Source organism: Chionomys nivalis, chromosome 2 (assembly GCF_950005125.1).
Source record: "Chionomys nivalis chromosome 2, mChiNiv1.1, whole genome shotgun sequence".
Lineage (NCBI taxonomy): Eukaryota > Metazoa > Chordata > Mammalia > Rodentia > Cricetidae > Chionomys > Chionomys nivalis.
In genome coordinates, this window is record NC_080087.1 from 67,857,525 (window position 1) to 67,872,297 (window position 14,773).

The window sequence follows — 14,773 nt, forward strand, 5'->3', positions numbered from 1 at the left end:
CTACCCTTTACTCTGAGTAGATGTCTGTCTTTGTGGTTGAAGTGTGTTTCTTGTAAACAGCAGAATGTTGGATCCTGTTTTCGTATCCAATCTCTTATCCTGTGCCTTTTTATAGGTGAATTGAGTCCATTGATATTAAGTGATATTAATGACCAGTGGTTGTTGACTCTGGTTGTTATTATATTTTTGGTAATAGAGTTTGTGTATTTCCCTTCTTTGAGTTGTGCTGGTGAAGGGTCACTAGATGTCTGAGTTATTATGTGCAATGTTGGCAATTTTGGATACCTTGGGTTGTGATTTTCCTTCTATTACTTTCTGTAAGGGTGGATTTGTGGTCACGTGTTGTTTAAATTTGTTCTTATCCTGGAATATTTTGTTTTCTCCATTAATAGTGAATGATAGCTTCGCTGGGTATAGTAGTCTGGGTTTGCATCCATTGGTTTCTGCAGTACCTCTATCCAGGACCTTCTGGCTTTCATGGTTTTCATAGAGAAGTCAGGTGTAAGTCTGATAGGTTTACCTTTATAAATTACTTGACCTTTTTCCTTTGCAGCTTTTAATATTCTTTCTTTAATCTGTATGTTTTGTGTTTTGATTATTATATGATGAGGGGATTTTTTTGATCCAGTCTATTTGGTGTTTTGTATGCTTCTTTAATATTCATAGGAATATCTTTATGTTGGGAAAGTTTTCTTCCATAATTTTGTTAAATATATTTCCTAGGCCTTTGAGCTGTAATTCTTCTTCTTCTATCCCTATTATTCTTAGGTTTGGTCTTTTTATTGTGTCCCATAATTCCTGAATGTTTTGTGATGAGAATTTGTTGGATTTGCTGTTTTCTTTGATCAGTGTGTTTATTTTCTCTATGGTTTCTTCAGCATCTGAGATTCTTTCTTCTATGTCTTGTATTCTATTAGTTATGCTTGTTTCTGTAGTCTCTGTTCGTTGACCTACATTTTCCATATCCAGCTGGCCCTCAGTTTTTGTTTTCTTCTTTGCCTCCATTTCAGTTTTCAATTCTCGAACTGTTTCCATTACCTGTTTGATTGTTTTTTCTTGGTTTCCCAGGGTATCATTTACTTATTTATACATTTCCTCAATCTTTTTGTTATACTTCTCATCCATTTCTATAACGGTGTTTTTTACATGCTGTTTAAGGGACTCTATTGCTTTCATGATGTCATTTTTTTTCCCTTCTTCTGGATTAGGGTGTTCAAGACCTTCTGTTGTAAGATTACTGGGTTCTGGTGTCTTCGTGTTGTTTTTCAGATTTGTGGAGGAATTCTTGCCTTGGCGTCTGCTCATCTCTTCCTTCAAAGGCTATCCGATAGATCTTATGGAATAGGATCAGGTTCCCTTGCTGGCCAGGGACCTCGCTGACAAAAGGCCTACCTTGTTGCAGCCAGGCTATTGAAGCAAAGCAACTCCTGCCCACCCCGTTGCCCTCACGACCCGGTCCCACCTCCTGAACAGGCTGTGCTGGTGGATCCCGTGGCCCTGAGGAAGGGAGAAAGAAGGGAGGAGGTTCCTGGGTGCAAAGTGGGTTGGGTTAGGGAGAGAGGGGCCCCAGCAGAGGTGAGCAACCCCTGCCGAATGACCGAGGAGTGAAGGGGGTAGGGGAATGTCTGTGCTCTTTTTCCAGGCTCCTGCCACGGGTCAAGAACACACTCACCACTCTGATGGGTCCCTCTGAACAGGATCAGGTTCCCTTGCTGGCCAGGAACCTCGCTGACAAAAGGCCTATCTTGCTGCAGGCAGGCTATTGAAGCAAAGCAACTCCCACCCACCCCTTTTCCCTCAGCACCCTGTCCCAGTGCCCAAACAGGCTGAGCTGGCAGATCCCATGGTCCCGCCCAGCAACTAGTGTTATACTTGGAGTTACTTTGCCTGTCAACTTTAAGGCCTGTGGTCTTTGGTCTCTGAGAATAGGCAATAGCTAGGAACTCTTGTAAGAGGACTGAAAGCAAGGGAGGAAAAGCCAGCTGTGGAGGCAGTCACTAAAGCAGCTTCAAAGCCCAGGGTGACTGGCTAACTCTTGATTTTGTGCCCAGAGTTGAATGCCAGATGATGTTTTTCGCTAATTATTTTTTATCAATAAAAATTTAGGATTCAGCTAAGAGCCTGAACAATCATAGTAGTAGTGCAAAAGCAACAAATGCCCACATATCTCTTCTCTCTTCATCCAAAAGAGTCAAATTCCTCTCTAGTGTTCCACTATTACTTCCTGTGAGTATCTGTCCTCTCTCCTGCAAAACTTCTGTGGTTAAATTTGGTCAGCTAGTAACTAGCTACACCCTCCAACTCAGCACAAACTTTATCATCACTCTTGGGAACATTGAATATAATATGATAGTTTGAACGTAATCAAAATGCAGATTCCTGGGACATACTGACAGCACAAACTCTGGCTATGGAGCATTTCAATGGTATTTTTTTGGTCCAGGTGTTTGTATACCTACTCAGATTTGGAAGGAAAGTGGCTGAGACTATGCCTGTGGTTTGGCGCTTCATGCCTGGGGAGGTGGCATGATCAGGTCTACTAGGTTTGCACAGGTGGGAAAGCATGGCAGATTCCCACCACCATACACAGAGATGTTTCCAGGTTGCACAGTGCTCTGCATGGCAGGTTTGGCTGTTACTCAGATAAAAAGGGTTTATGTGCTGCACACTCGTTGTCAGGGTTGGAGTGCTGATCATGACTCCTGCCTGGTGGCCACAGAGGTAGCAAGATTTGTGCTTCCATCATTTTAAATGTAGAGAGAGGTAGAGCCAGCATCCAGAGCAGCTGCAACCAAGCTGCTTACCATTGTAAAAGCTCTTCAAGACAGTAAGACAGTAGAGAATTACAGATAATGAAATAAGGACAGAGGCAGACATAGAAGTACTCTAAATGGGTCACAATGTTGGATAAATATATGTAGGCTTGGAAAAGAGAAAAAAAAACAGTATAGAGAGTTGAAAAAGAAGTTTAAGAAGTCTTTAAAGAGACAGAATACAGACAGTCATAGATTAAAAGGAGTAAAGAAAAATAAGTCACAAAAAGGTGTAAAATTTACAGAGAACCTGGATTATGTATATTATATTTTCTTTGATTTTTTTTTTGACTGTGAAGGAGCTAAGTACAGAGAGACATTTCATTGTATGGGATGCTAAGCTAAACCAAAATGTATATAATAAAGGTATCATGACTTCCAAATTTTCATCTACGGATATGTTGCTTTAGAAAAGAGGTTCTTCTCTTGTTTCCACTGAAATTGAGAACCTATGGATTACTGCCAGACTGGTGTGGTATGATGGAACAAGATCCCCTGAAAGGTTGCTGTGAACACCACAAAGAAAATACTTTACCCAATAAACAGCAGGAAGCACTTTAATGAGAAATAAAAATTATAAACATTTTTTATAAATGTTTCTTTACATATAAGGGTGATATGATATAGAGATGAATAATTTGCCTTGATATGGATCTTGGTTTATTGGTATAAACATAAGGTCAATTTTATTATATGTATATGTATTTCTGATCTTTATTAAGGTATTCTATTTGTATAGCTTATTCAAAAATGTAATGTATAATTAAGAAATATAGATTAATAGATAACCATCTATAATAGTCAAAATTGTAGTCATGTTAGTTAGATATTCTAGATATATAGAGAATATTTCAGGTAGATAGGTATTCTGCAAATCTTTCAGAGACCTTCAGAATATGGCATTTAAAATGTTTTGAAAATTTAGGACTTTTCATGACAGTGAGACATATCTGCTCTTGGCAGCACCAATCTACTTCAAGAGAAAGATGACCATTTAAAAGGCTCCTTATGGAGATTGTTAGATAAAATGAACATACAGGATCCCCAGAGAATTGACTGCTGAACTTGCCTAAATGTGAGATGATCCTTCAGGTTTCCTGCTTCATGTAAGAGTCTAGGAGACATTCTGCAGGATAAAGAAGAAAGTGACTGACAAACTGCCAATATAGTCAGAACTGTCTTTGAAATTGCCTGTTTAATGGAAAAGTCTGATGGATACGATGGGCCTGTAGGCTGAATATGGATGCCGCAGTAGTAAGAAGAACTTTGGGCGACTGTCCAGGCAGTGAGAAGTCTCTGTCAATTTTAGAGTTTTGAAAGTTGCTTACAATGCACTTCCTGTTAACTTCTGGAGTCTTTGATGGGGTTGAAGAATAGATAGAAAGTAGATATAAATATTGCAATTGCGATTCTTGCTTGATACCTGTTTTGTTATGTGTAATTTTACTATGTTAAAATAAAAGCCTTCCTTTCTATTTAAACAGAAAAGGGGAGGTAATCTGGGAGTCTCCTCTGTATGATGTGATTATCATTAACGAATAAAGAAACTGCCTTGGCCTGTTGATAGGTCAGAACTTAGGTAGGTGGGGAAAACAGAATAAAATGCTGGAAGGAAGAAGACAGAGTCAGAGGGACACCATGGATTCGCTACCAGCATAGACAGAGGCACTGACACTTTGCTGGTAAGCCACTGTCACATGCAATACACAAATTAATGGAGATGGGTTAATTAATATGTAAGAGTTAGCTAATAAAAAGCTAGAGCTAATGGGCAAAACAATGATTTAATTAACACAGTTTCTGTGTTGTCATTTCGATTCATGGTGCTTGATACAAAAAAGCATCTCCTCTTACATCCTATTGGCAGTGCAGATTCTAAAGAGCAAACCAAATACATGATTAGAGAGATGGTATAAGAACATCAATTCCTAGTTTACATTTGCTTAATAAATAATAATAATAAATACTTCTTTGCAGCCACTACTAGATTGTAAAATGAGAAAAAATGAATAAAAAAGAAATCAAAGATAAAACAGAAAAAAAATCAATCAACAAAGGTTATTGATCTGTGAGAACAGAGGATTATGGAGGGATAAAATGTTTTAGATATCAAATATACAGCTTGCCTTCTCATTACTTATGATTGTTTGGGAAGAGGAAGAGTGATAGGTCTTATGTAGTAAATGAAATGAATCACACAGGTCTGGTGTTCTCTCTGGATTTTGTTAAATATTTAAAAATCAACACTTACCATATAAATGACCTGTGGTTCTATGATGAACTGGATAGCTTTGGAATATTAGAATTTAGAAATTTTATGGATGTGGTTTGATTATTTGTTCTCAAGACAATAAAAGCACAAGATTTGGTTAAAGATTCTGTACCTAGCCGGGCGGTGGTGGCGTACGCCTTTAATCCCAGCACTTGGGAGGCAGAGGCAGGCGGATCTCTGTGAGTTCGAGACCAGCCTGGTCTACAGAGCTAGTTCCAGGAAAGGCTCCAAAGCTACAGAGAAACCCTGTCTCGAAAAACCAAAAAAAAAAAAAAAAAAAAAGATTCTGTACCTGCCACAGATGAAGCATAAGTCCAACTTTCATGCTGTTTGGAATTGAATTGCTCTAAATATGAAGCTGATTTCCATGGCATGAACTTTGTAATACTATGATTAGTGTGTAGCTATTAATTCTCAATTTATGAGTCCTTTGAAACAATAATACAAGTCGCACGGTGGATCACCCAATAAATACCCTGAAAACATTTATAAAAGCATTAGCATAAACAGATTGGTGAGAATGTCATGGGACCAAATTTTCCCAAGATGGCATCCACCCAGAGACTTTAATTTCTGCAAAGATGAGTACTGTCATGAAACTACCTGAATTTGTCTCATATACATTCATCACATAGACTTCAGACTTCAGATGCAGTGTCTCTGAGAAGAGTGTTGAAGATCTCAGTCAATGTGTAAGGAAACACCTTCAAAAAGAAAAAAAAAAGATAAATACACAATCTTTGTCCACAGAAATAACAGCACTTGGGAATACATGAACACCTATTTTATAAACTTACATGAAAGGTATTTCACAATTACACTGCCAAGGCATACAGCTAGAAAAAAAACTATTTTACTCTTTTTGTGCCCAATATTTCACTTTGTTTTGGCCAGTTTCATTCATTCCAAGTGTTTTTGGAGAAGAAAGCGGAATGAAGACTAGGATGGAGTCTTGGGAGCAGTTGGCCCCTTCTCACCTGCAGTAGTGTGCTGGCCTGTGGAAAAAGAGCATTTCAACAATATTTTGAATATAAAATGTCTTCCTTTGTATGTTGTATGGAATATCACCATGGATATTTCATGAAGACTAGATGATGAAATCCAGAACAATGGTATGAAATTTCTGCTCTGGTTTCACAACCTGCACACCCATAAGCAACCCCAAATTCTTTAAGATAATCAATGCTATTTTTCTACTTTTAATTTGTTCATAAAGGGTTCTTTTTTAATCACAATTATCCTCCTGTTTACAAGACTGGATGCTGACTGAAGAAAGGACTCTCTACAGTGTTCCATCATATATAGTTATCCACTTCACAGTTTCTATAGCACTGTAACAGGAAATGACTTAGTAAATAAAACCCCATTCTATTTTAATTAGTATCATCCTAAGTGGGCCCAAGTAAATGCCATAGATTACAATCAACTGACAGACATTCATCAATGTGTAGGTCCTAAAGCATGTGCTAGAGCAATTAATACTTGTGACACACCTAGCTGTGGAGAGTTTTCCCATATATATACAGTTACTCTCTTGAATGATCTGATGTGGTTCCATTATCTCGAAACTGCATCAAGTATGGAAGTAAGACACTGGTCCATTGTGAACATCAGATGTGTTCCTATTTCTCCATATGTCATTTAGCTACATGTATAATCACTGTCCTTTAATTTCAAAGTCCACTTCTTCACTCTAGTTTTGCTCAAAAAGTAATTATGGACTGTGAATTATATGCTTGCACTCTGAAAAGTGTGATTGTCACTTCCCTTGTCACTTACTTGATTGACAGCCCTGGTGTGCGATAGTTAGCAAGACATTAGAGAGGAAATAGAGCAGTTACAGATTAGCACATCTTTGCCATTATTTTAAAAATAAATTTATTGTTTCTTTGTATTTAATTATTTATTTTCTGACATGTATTCCCCATGTACCTCTTACATTTACTTTCAGTAATTTTGCTAATTATAACTGTTTATTTTGCCAATGTGGGGACTACACACATTTTGATGTTGTGGATTGTTAATAGTTGTTATCAAACATAGAAATTTACTCCACTGGGACACTCAAACTGCTCAAGAGATTCATATATCTTAATATTTGGGGGAAAGGAATTGGTGTTTGGGATTCACAAGATCTATTATCAAATTCCTGTTGTGTGTTACTAAAATTTTCAATGACACTTTTTCTGTATGGTAATAAAAATATTAAAGAGATATTTTTATTTGAAAATACATAAAGGCATCATAGTAGTACAATATCTAAGTTGGAAATAGATTTATTTTACTCTGAGTGTATCAATTAGAATGAAGTATGATTGATGTTTATTGATGAGATTATATGAAATGACTAGGAAATGACAGAAGTTACTGCTCTTTCCAAAAAAATAAAACAAATTGGTATTATTTACTACCAACTTGTTTATTACCCACTTTTATTATAGAAAGCCTCATAAACATTTTCCTCACATTTTATAGTTTATTGTCTTCTATTTTGCAAAGAGGTTAAACTGGCATATACAAATTAATGTAAAATACTGTTGATGTGATAATAAATCTGGAAAGGTAATCGAAGCAGTTTTGTAGTATAAAAAAATATATTGGTCAGAAGTCTCCAGTGAGAATATATGACATTCTGTGTAAACATAAAGTAGGTGAAGAGTTTTTAACAGGTATTAATTACATTGCCATAATCTCTGCAATAAGAACCTGGAGCTGGTGTGTCATTTTGCTTATGAGATCAGTCTAGTTTGTAGCAAATTTTTTGTTCAAAACCTTGGAATCCATTCTCTATTTATTACCCATATTAACATTAATCCTGTCCATATACATGGGTGAAGACATACATACAGCTTTACAAAATACATCGCTGGCATTTAAATTTATTTAAATTTAATTCTTTTTTATTTTATTTTATTTTATTTTATTTATATTGAAAAAAATTTTTCCGCCTCCTCCAGCCTCCCATTTCCCTCCCCCTCCTCCCGCCCCTCTCCCCCTCCCCCCATTCCTCTTCTCCTCCGTCTCCACTCCCAGGAGCAATCAGGGTTCCCTGCCCTGTGGAAAGTTCAAGGTTTTCCCCCCTCCATCAAGATCTAGGAAGTTGAACATCCAAACTGTCTAGGCTCCCACAAAGCCAGAACCTGAAGTCTCGAAACACCAAAAAAAAAAAAAAAAAAAAAAAACCCGTGCCAATGTCCTTGGCCTGTCATCAGCTCTCATTGTCCGCCATGTTCAGAGAGTCCGGTTTTATCCCATGCTTTTTCAGTCACAGTCCAGCTGGCCTTGGTGAGCTCCCAATAGATCGGCCCCACTGTCTCAGTGGGTGGGTACACCCCTCGTGGTCCTGACTTCGTTGTACATGTTCTCCCTCCTTCTGCTCCTCATTAGGACCTTGGGAGCTCAGTCCGGTGCTCCAGTGTGGGTCTCTGTCTCTATCTCCATCCATCGCTAGATGAAGGTTCTATGGTGATATGCAAGATATTCATCAGTATGGCTATAGGATAGGTTCATTTCAGGTTCCCTATCCTCAGGTGCCCTAGGAACTAACTGGGGACATTGCCATGGGCATCTGGTAGCCACCCCAAGTTCAAGTCTCTTGCCAACCCTTAGGTGGTTTCCTTAACTAAGGTATGAGTTTCCCTGCTCCCCTATCCAACCTTCCTATATCCCCAGTCATCCCGTTTCCCCAAGTTCCCCTCATCCTCTCCTTCACACTTTTCTCTCTCCATCTCCCCTTATCCCCATCCCAACCTACCCCCAAGATTCCAATTTTTTGCCCGGCAATCTTGTCTATTTCTCATAGCCAGGAGGATAACTATATGTTTTTCCTTGAGTTTGCCCTCTTGTTTAGCTTCTTTAGGACCACAAATTATAGACTCAGTGGCCCCCTATCCATGGCTAGAAACCAATTATGAGTGAGTACATCCCATGATCTTCTTTTTGGGTCTGGGTTACCTCACTCAGGAGAGTATTTTCTATTTCCATCCATTTGCATGCAAAATTCGAGAAGTCATTGTCTTTTACCGCAGAGTAGTACTCTAATGTGTATATATTCCACACTTTCTTCATCCATTCTTCCATTGAAGGACACCTATGATGCTTCCAGGTTCTGGCTATTACAAATAATGCTGCTATGAACATAGTTGAACAAATACTTTTGTCATGTGATAAGGAATCTCTTGGGTATATTCCCAGGAGTGGTATTGCTGGGTCCAGGGGTAGGTTGATCCCAATTTTTCTGAGAAACTGCCACACTGATTTCCAAAGTGGTTGCACAAGTTTGCAGTCCCACCAGCAACGGATGAGGGTACCCCTTTCTCCACAACCTCTCCAGCAAAGGCTATCCTTGGAGTTTTTGATTTTAGCCATTCTGACAGGTGTAAGATGATATCTCAAAGTTGTTTTGATTTGCATTTCTCTGATCGCTAAGGAGGTTGAGCATGACCTTAAGTATCTTTTGGCCATTTGAACTTCTTCTGTTGAGAATTCTCTGTTCGGTTCAGTGCCCCATTTTTTAATTGGGTTAATTAGCATTTTAACGTCTAGATTCTTGAGTTCTTTATATATTTTGGAAATCAGACCTTTGTCTGTTGCGGGGTTGGTGAAGATCTTCTCCCAGTCAGTAGGGTGCCTTTCTGTCTTAGTGACAGTGTCCTTTGCTTTACAGAAGCTTCTCAGTTTCAGGAGGTCCCATTTATTCAATGTTGCCCTTAATGTCTGTGCTGCTGGGGTTATACATAGGAAGCGATCTCCTGTGCCCATATCTTGTAGGGTACTTCCCATTTTCTCTTCTATCAGGTTGAGTGTGTTCAGATTGATATTGAGGTCTTTGATCCATTTGGACTTGAGTTTTGTGCATGGTGATAGATATCGGTCTATTTTCATTCTTCTACAGGTTGACATCCAGTTGTGCCAGCACCATTTGTTGAAGATGCTTTCTTTCTTCCATTGTACACTTTTAGCTCCTTTATCGAAAATGAGGTGTTCATAGGTTTGTGGGTTAAAATCCGGGTCTTCTATACGATTCCATTGGTCGACTTCTCTGTTTTTATGCCAGTACCACGCTGTTTTCATTACTGTAGCTCTGTAATAGAGTTTGAATTCAGGGATGGTAATGCCTCCAGAAGTTCCTTTATTGTATAAGATTGTTTTCACTATCCTGGGTTTTTTGTTTTTCCATATAAAGTTGATTATTGTCCTCTCAAGATCTGTGAAGAATTTTGATGGGACCTTGATGGGGATTGCATTGAATCTATAGATTGCCTTTGGTAGAATTGCCATTTTTACTATGTTGATCCTCCCAATCCAAGACCAAGGGAGATCCTTCCATTTTCTGGTATCCTCTTCAATTTCTTTCTTCAAAGACTTAAAGTTCTTGTCAAATAGATCTTTCACTTCCTTGGTTAGAGTTACCCCAAGATATTTTATGCTGTTTGTGGCTATCGTGAAAGGTGATGATTCTCTTATTTCCCTCTTTGCTTCCATATCCTTTGTGTATAAGAGGGCGACTGATTTTTTGGAGTTGATCTTGTATCCTGCCACATTACTAAAGGTATTTATCAGCTGTAGAAGTTTTTTGGTGGAGTTTTTGGGGTCGCTCATGTACACTATCATATCATCTGCAAATAAAGCAAGTTTAACTTCTTCCTTTCCAATTCGAATCCCCTTGATCCCCTTATGTTGTCTTATTGCTATTGCTAAGACTTCAAGAACTATATTGAAGAGGTATGGGGAGAGTGGACAACCTTGGCGTGTTCCTGATTTTAGTGGGATGGCTTTAAGTTTCTCTTCGTTTAATTTGATGTTAGCTGTCGGCTTGCTGTAAATAGCTTTAATTATATTTAGGTATGACCCTTGTATCCCTATTTTCTCCAAGACTTTTATCATAAAGGGATGTTGAATTTTGTCAAATGCTTTTTCAGCATCTAATGAAACTATCATATGTTTTTTTTCTTTCAGTTTATTTATATGATGGATTACATTGATAGATTTGCGTATGTTAAACCAGCCCTGCATCTCTGGGATGAAGCCTACTTGATCATAATGGATAATTCTAAGAAAAGATTTTACACCTCCATTAGATAAATCAGAAAAAAAAGAATAACACAAAGATCAAGGGCATATGTTAACTATAATGTCCACTGATTATAAAGAATTGAAAGCATAAGAGCCAAACACTGCCCATACTATTGTGCACTCAACAGGCATTATTTGACAGTCTTATCAAATTCAGTTAATTTCATAAGAAAATATGATAAACTCAGGCTCACATGTCTCTTGAATTTTTTACATTGATCAATGATTTCAAGATGAATACATGAATAGGTTTATTGTTTGATGAAAGCCTCTGTCTTTGTCTTTATATTTAGAGTAAGCACACAAAAACCAGAAATTGAAAATACATACTTTGAAAGGTGCTGATGCCTTACTTTATTTATGGAAGATTCATTCTGATGAACTTTTAAAGCTTATCACAAGCTTCCATCTACTTACATTATTCCAATCTCACAGCATAGGCCATTTGTATCAGTATTGGCAGTGGTTGGGAATACTGTACAGCTCAGAATAGTACATCTATTGACTACTCAGCATCATATGTAGATCTCTGTTCATAATAATCACCATACCCTTTTACAGAACAACAAAAAACATCCAGTTTGCATTGGCCTTAGCTTTTTCCATGGATGAAGTCAACAGGAATCTTGATCTTTTACCAAATTCATCATTCATAATTCAATGCCCAGATGGTGATTGTATAAATGGAACAAAATTCTATAGTCACTTGCAATTTTCTGAAGAATTACATGATATTCCCAATTATATCTGCTATGACCAGACTATGTGTATAGTGGTGCTTACAGGACCAAACTTGGCAACTTCTGTAGTGCTTGGGACCATCCTCAACCTCTTAATGCCTCAACAGGTGAGATTATGTGTTGTGACTTTGCAAGAAATTCTGACTCTGCTGTCATAAGTCCTAGATGCTAAGAAGATTGTGAGGAGGATACTACCATCAAATCTGTGTTAAACAGTATAATTCAAAGTTATTATTCAGTCTTGATGGGACTTCATTTCCTTTTTTGAAACTGAGATGAGGGAAGAAGTAACAGATATTTTATGGAACTCCTGGCTAAAGTGTGTTTACAAGTTCTTATGAGTGTGTGCTACCTCATGCTGCTCCCTGTGTTGTAGATCCTTCAGATTACCTATGGACCTTTCCATCCCATCCTGAGCAATCGTGAACAATTTCCCTCTCTGTATCAGATGGCTGCCCAGGACACATCTTTAGCCCTGGCCATGATCTCTTTGATGTTTTACTTCAACTGGAACTGGATTGGACTGGCCGTCTCAGACAATGATCAGGGTACTCAATTTCTCACACGTTTGAGAGGAGAGATGGAAAAACTTACAGTCTGCTTTGCTTTTGTGAGTATGATCCCAGTCAAGATGGATATATTCTTGACAAGAGCTGAAGTGTATTATAACCAAATCGTGACATCATCCACAAATGTGGTTATCATTTATGGTGACCCAGACAGTACTCTAGCTGTGGGCTTTAGAAGGTGGGAATCCCTAGGTTTACAGAGAATATGGGTCACCACCTCACAGTGGGATGGCACTACAACTAAGAATGACTTCCCACTTAATTCATTCAATGGAAAAATAACTTTTGCACACCATCATGCTGAGATTTCTAGTTTTAAAACTTTTGTCCAGACATTGAACCCTCTCAAATACACAGATGAATTTCTGGCCAGGCTGGAGTGGATGAACTTGAAATGCAATGTCTCAGCTTCTACATGTAAGACCCTGAAGAATTGCTTATCCAATGCCTCATTGCAATGGCTAAAGGCTCAGACTTTTGACATGGCCTTTAGTGATGAGAGTTATGACATATATAATGCAGTGTATGCTGTGGCCCATGCCTTCCATGAAATGCTTCTTCAGCATGTATACAATCATCCAATGGATAATAGCAAAGGACATTATGCTTACTGCTTAAAGGTAGTGTTTCTTATTTTGGATGAAATTTGATGTCATCAATTTCAAAGTCTTTAAGTGTCTCTGAAATGTCCCAATTTACTGGATTAGGGAATATTTCATAAAACAGAAAGATTTCTGGAAAATTTTTCTCTGTAGTGATGTAAATATGGATGCTGGTATAAATCTTAATGCAAAAGCCATGGTGTGGAAGGCAAAATTTGTAAAGGAAGTACACTGATTTTGTTTCAGAGTACCTTACTATCACCTTACCTCTTCAAAAAACTATAAGCTTAAGTCCTTCCTCCTCAATCCTCTTCTTTATGAAAAGATGAATCCTTGTAAATTTATTGTCTAATATGTGATAATATGTTTATGAGATGATTTTTCACATTCGTTCTAAACTGATTCTGCTCACGCTGTAGGCTATGGGGACCTCATTCACATTCTGAGTGAAAGTAATTACACAGTAAACAGTGTCATTCTTCAGTTAAGGACATGCATTTGTATTCATATGTATGAATATATGGTTCTTCTTGTGTTGTTGTATGTTTCTGTGTTTGTAGGTTTCTCTGTTTCTGTGTTACTGAGTATATATATATATATATATATATATATATATATATATATGGTTCTGTATATCTGCATATCTATCTGTATGTAGAACTCAACATAAATTTGTCTGTGTCAATGTCTTTCTATATGGGAGTTTGTTTCTGTGAATAACTTTCTGTGTATTTTTTTCAGTGCATGTGTTCATATCTGTTGATCTCACTGTTGTATAATGCTTAAACATATGTATATCATTCTTTCTGTGTGTCTGTCTGTCTGCCTCTCTCAATCAGTATGAGCATAAATCCATCAATATCAATATCTCTTTGTGTAGGTGTTTTGTTTGTGAGTGTTTCCCTGTGTGTATTTGTAATTTAATGTGTGCATGCATTTTTGGCCCTGTTTATGTGTTTCTCAGCTTTCTGTTTTTTTGTGTGTCTGTTTTGGTGCATATGTTACAATGTAGTTTTGTTTTAATGTGTGAATGTTGGCATTTGTGTTTGTGTCTGTATAAGATGTATGTAGACGCATTATGTATGTCTATATGGAAGTGCATCTCTGACTCTCTCGCTCTGTCTTTCTCATGTTCTTTGTGTGTGTGTGTGTGTGTGTGTGTGTGTGTGTGTGTGGTGTCTCTTTCAGCTGCACTCCTTTCTGAGGAAAATACGCCTCACTAATTCAGTTGGAGACAGATTGATTATGAACCAGAAAGAAAAACTTCAGGAAGAATATGGCATTTTTCAGATTTGGAATTTACCATATGGCCTTGGACTTAAGGTGAAAATAGGAGAGTTTAGCTCATATTTTCCATATGGTCAACAGCTGCATATATATGAAGACATGATAGAGCATGCAACAGGAAGTAGACAGGTGGGTCTGACTTAACTGCATTCCTTTGCATTACACAGCAGTAACAAGGACAATGGGATTGATTTATGCTATCTTGTAACCAACTACAAATAAATAGTCCCATTACAAATAAATTCCTGGCTTCCTATATTATGTTTCTTTACTTTTTTCTTTATTTATTTTTTATTAAAAATTTCTGCCTCCTCCCCACCTCCCATTTCCCCCCTTCCCAATATCCCCTCCCCCTCCCTCTCTAGTCCAAAGAGCAGTCGGTGTTTCCTGCCCTGTGGGAAGTCCAAGGTCCACC

General features: G+C 37.8%; 1 protein-coding gene across 5 annotated transcripts in view; it reads left to right on the forward strand.

Moving 5' to 3' along the window:
* LOC130866640 (vomeronasal type-2 receptor 116-like) overlaps nucleotides 1-14,773 on the forward strand; it is a 65,255-nt gene that overhangs the window by 18,781 nt on the left and 31,701 nt on the right. For 4 of the 5 annotated variants that reach the window (XM_057758232.1, XM_057758254.1, XM_057758239.1 and 1 more), the window contains exons 2-4: nucleotides 11,722-12,007; nucleotides 12,277-13,089; nucleotides 14,260-14,487. In XM_057758232.1, coding sequence (XP_057614215.1) covers nucleotides 11,722-12,007; nucleotides 12,277-13,089; nucleotides 14,260-14,487 — 1,327 coding nt within the window. The remainder of the gene's footprint in view (nucleotides 1-11,721; nucleotides 12,008-12,276; nucleotides 13,090-14,259; nucleotides 14,488-14,773) is intronic. The other variant, XM_057758246.1, reaches the window with a different exon arrangement.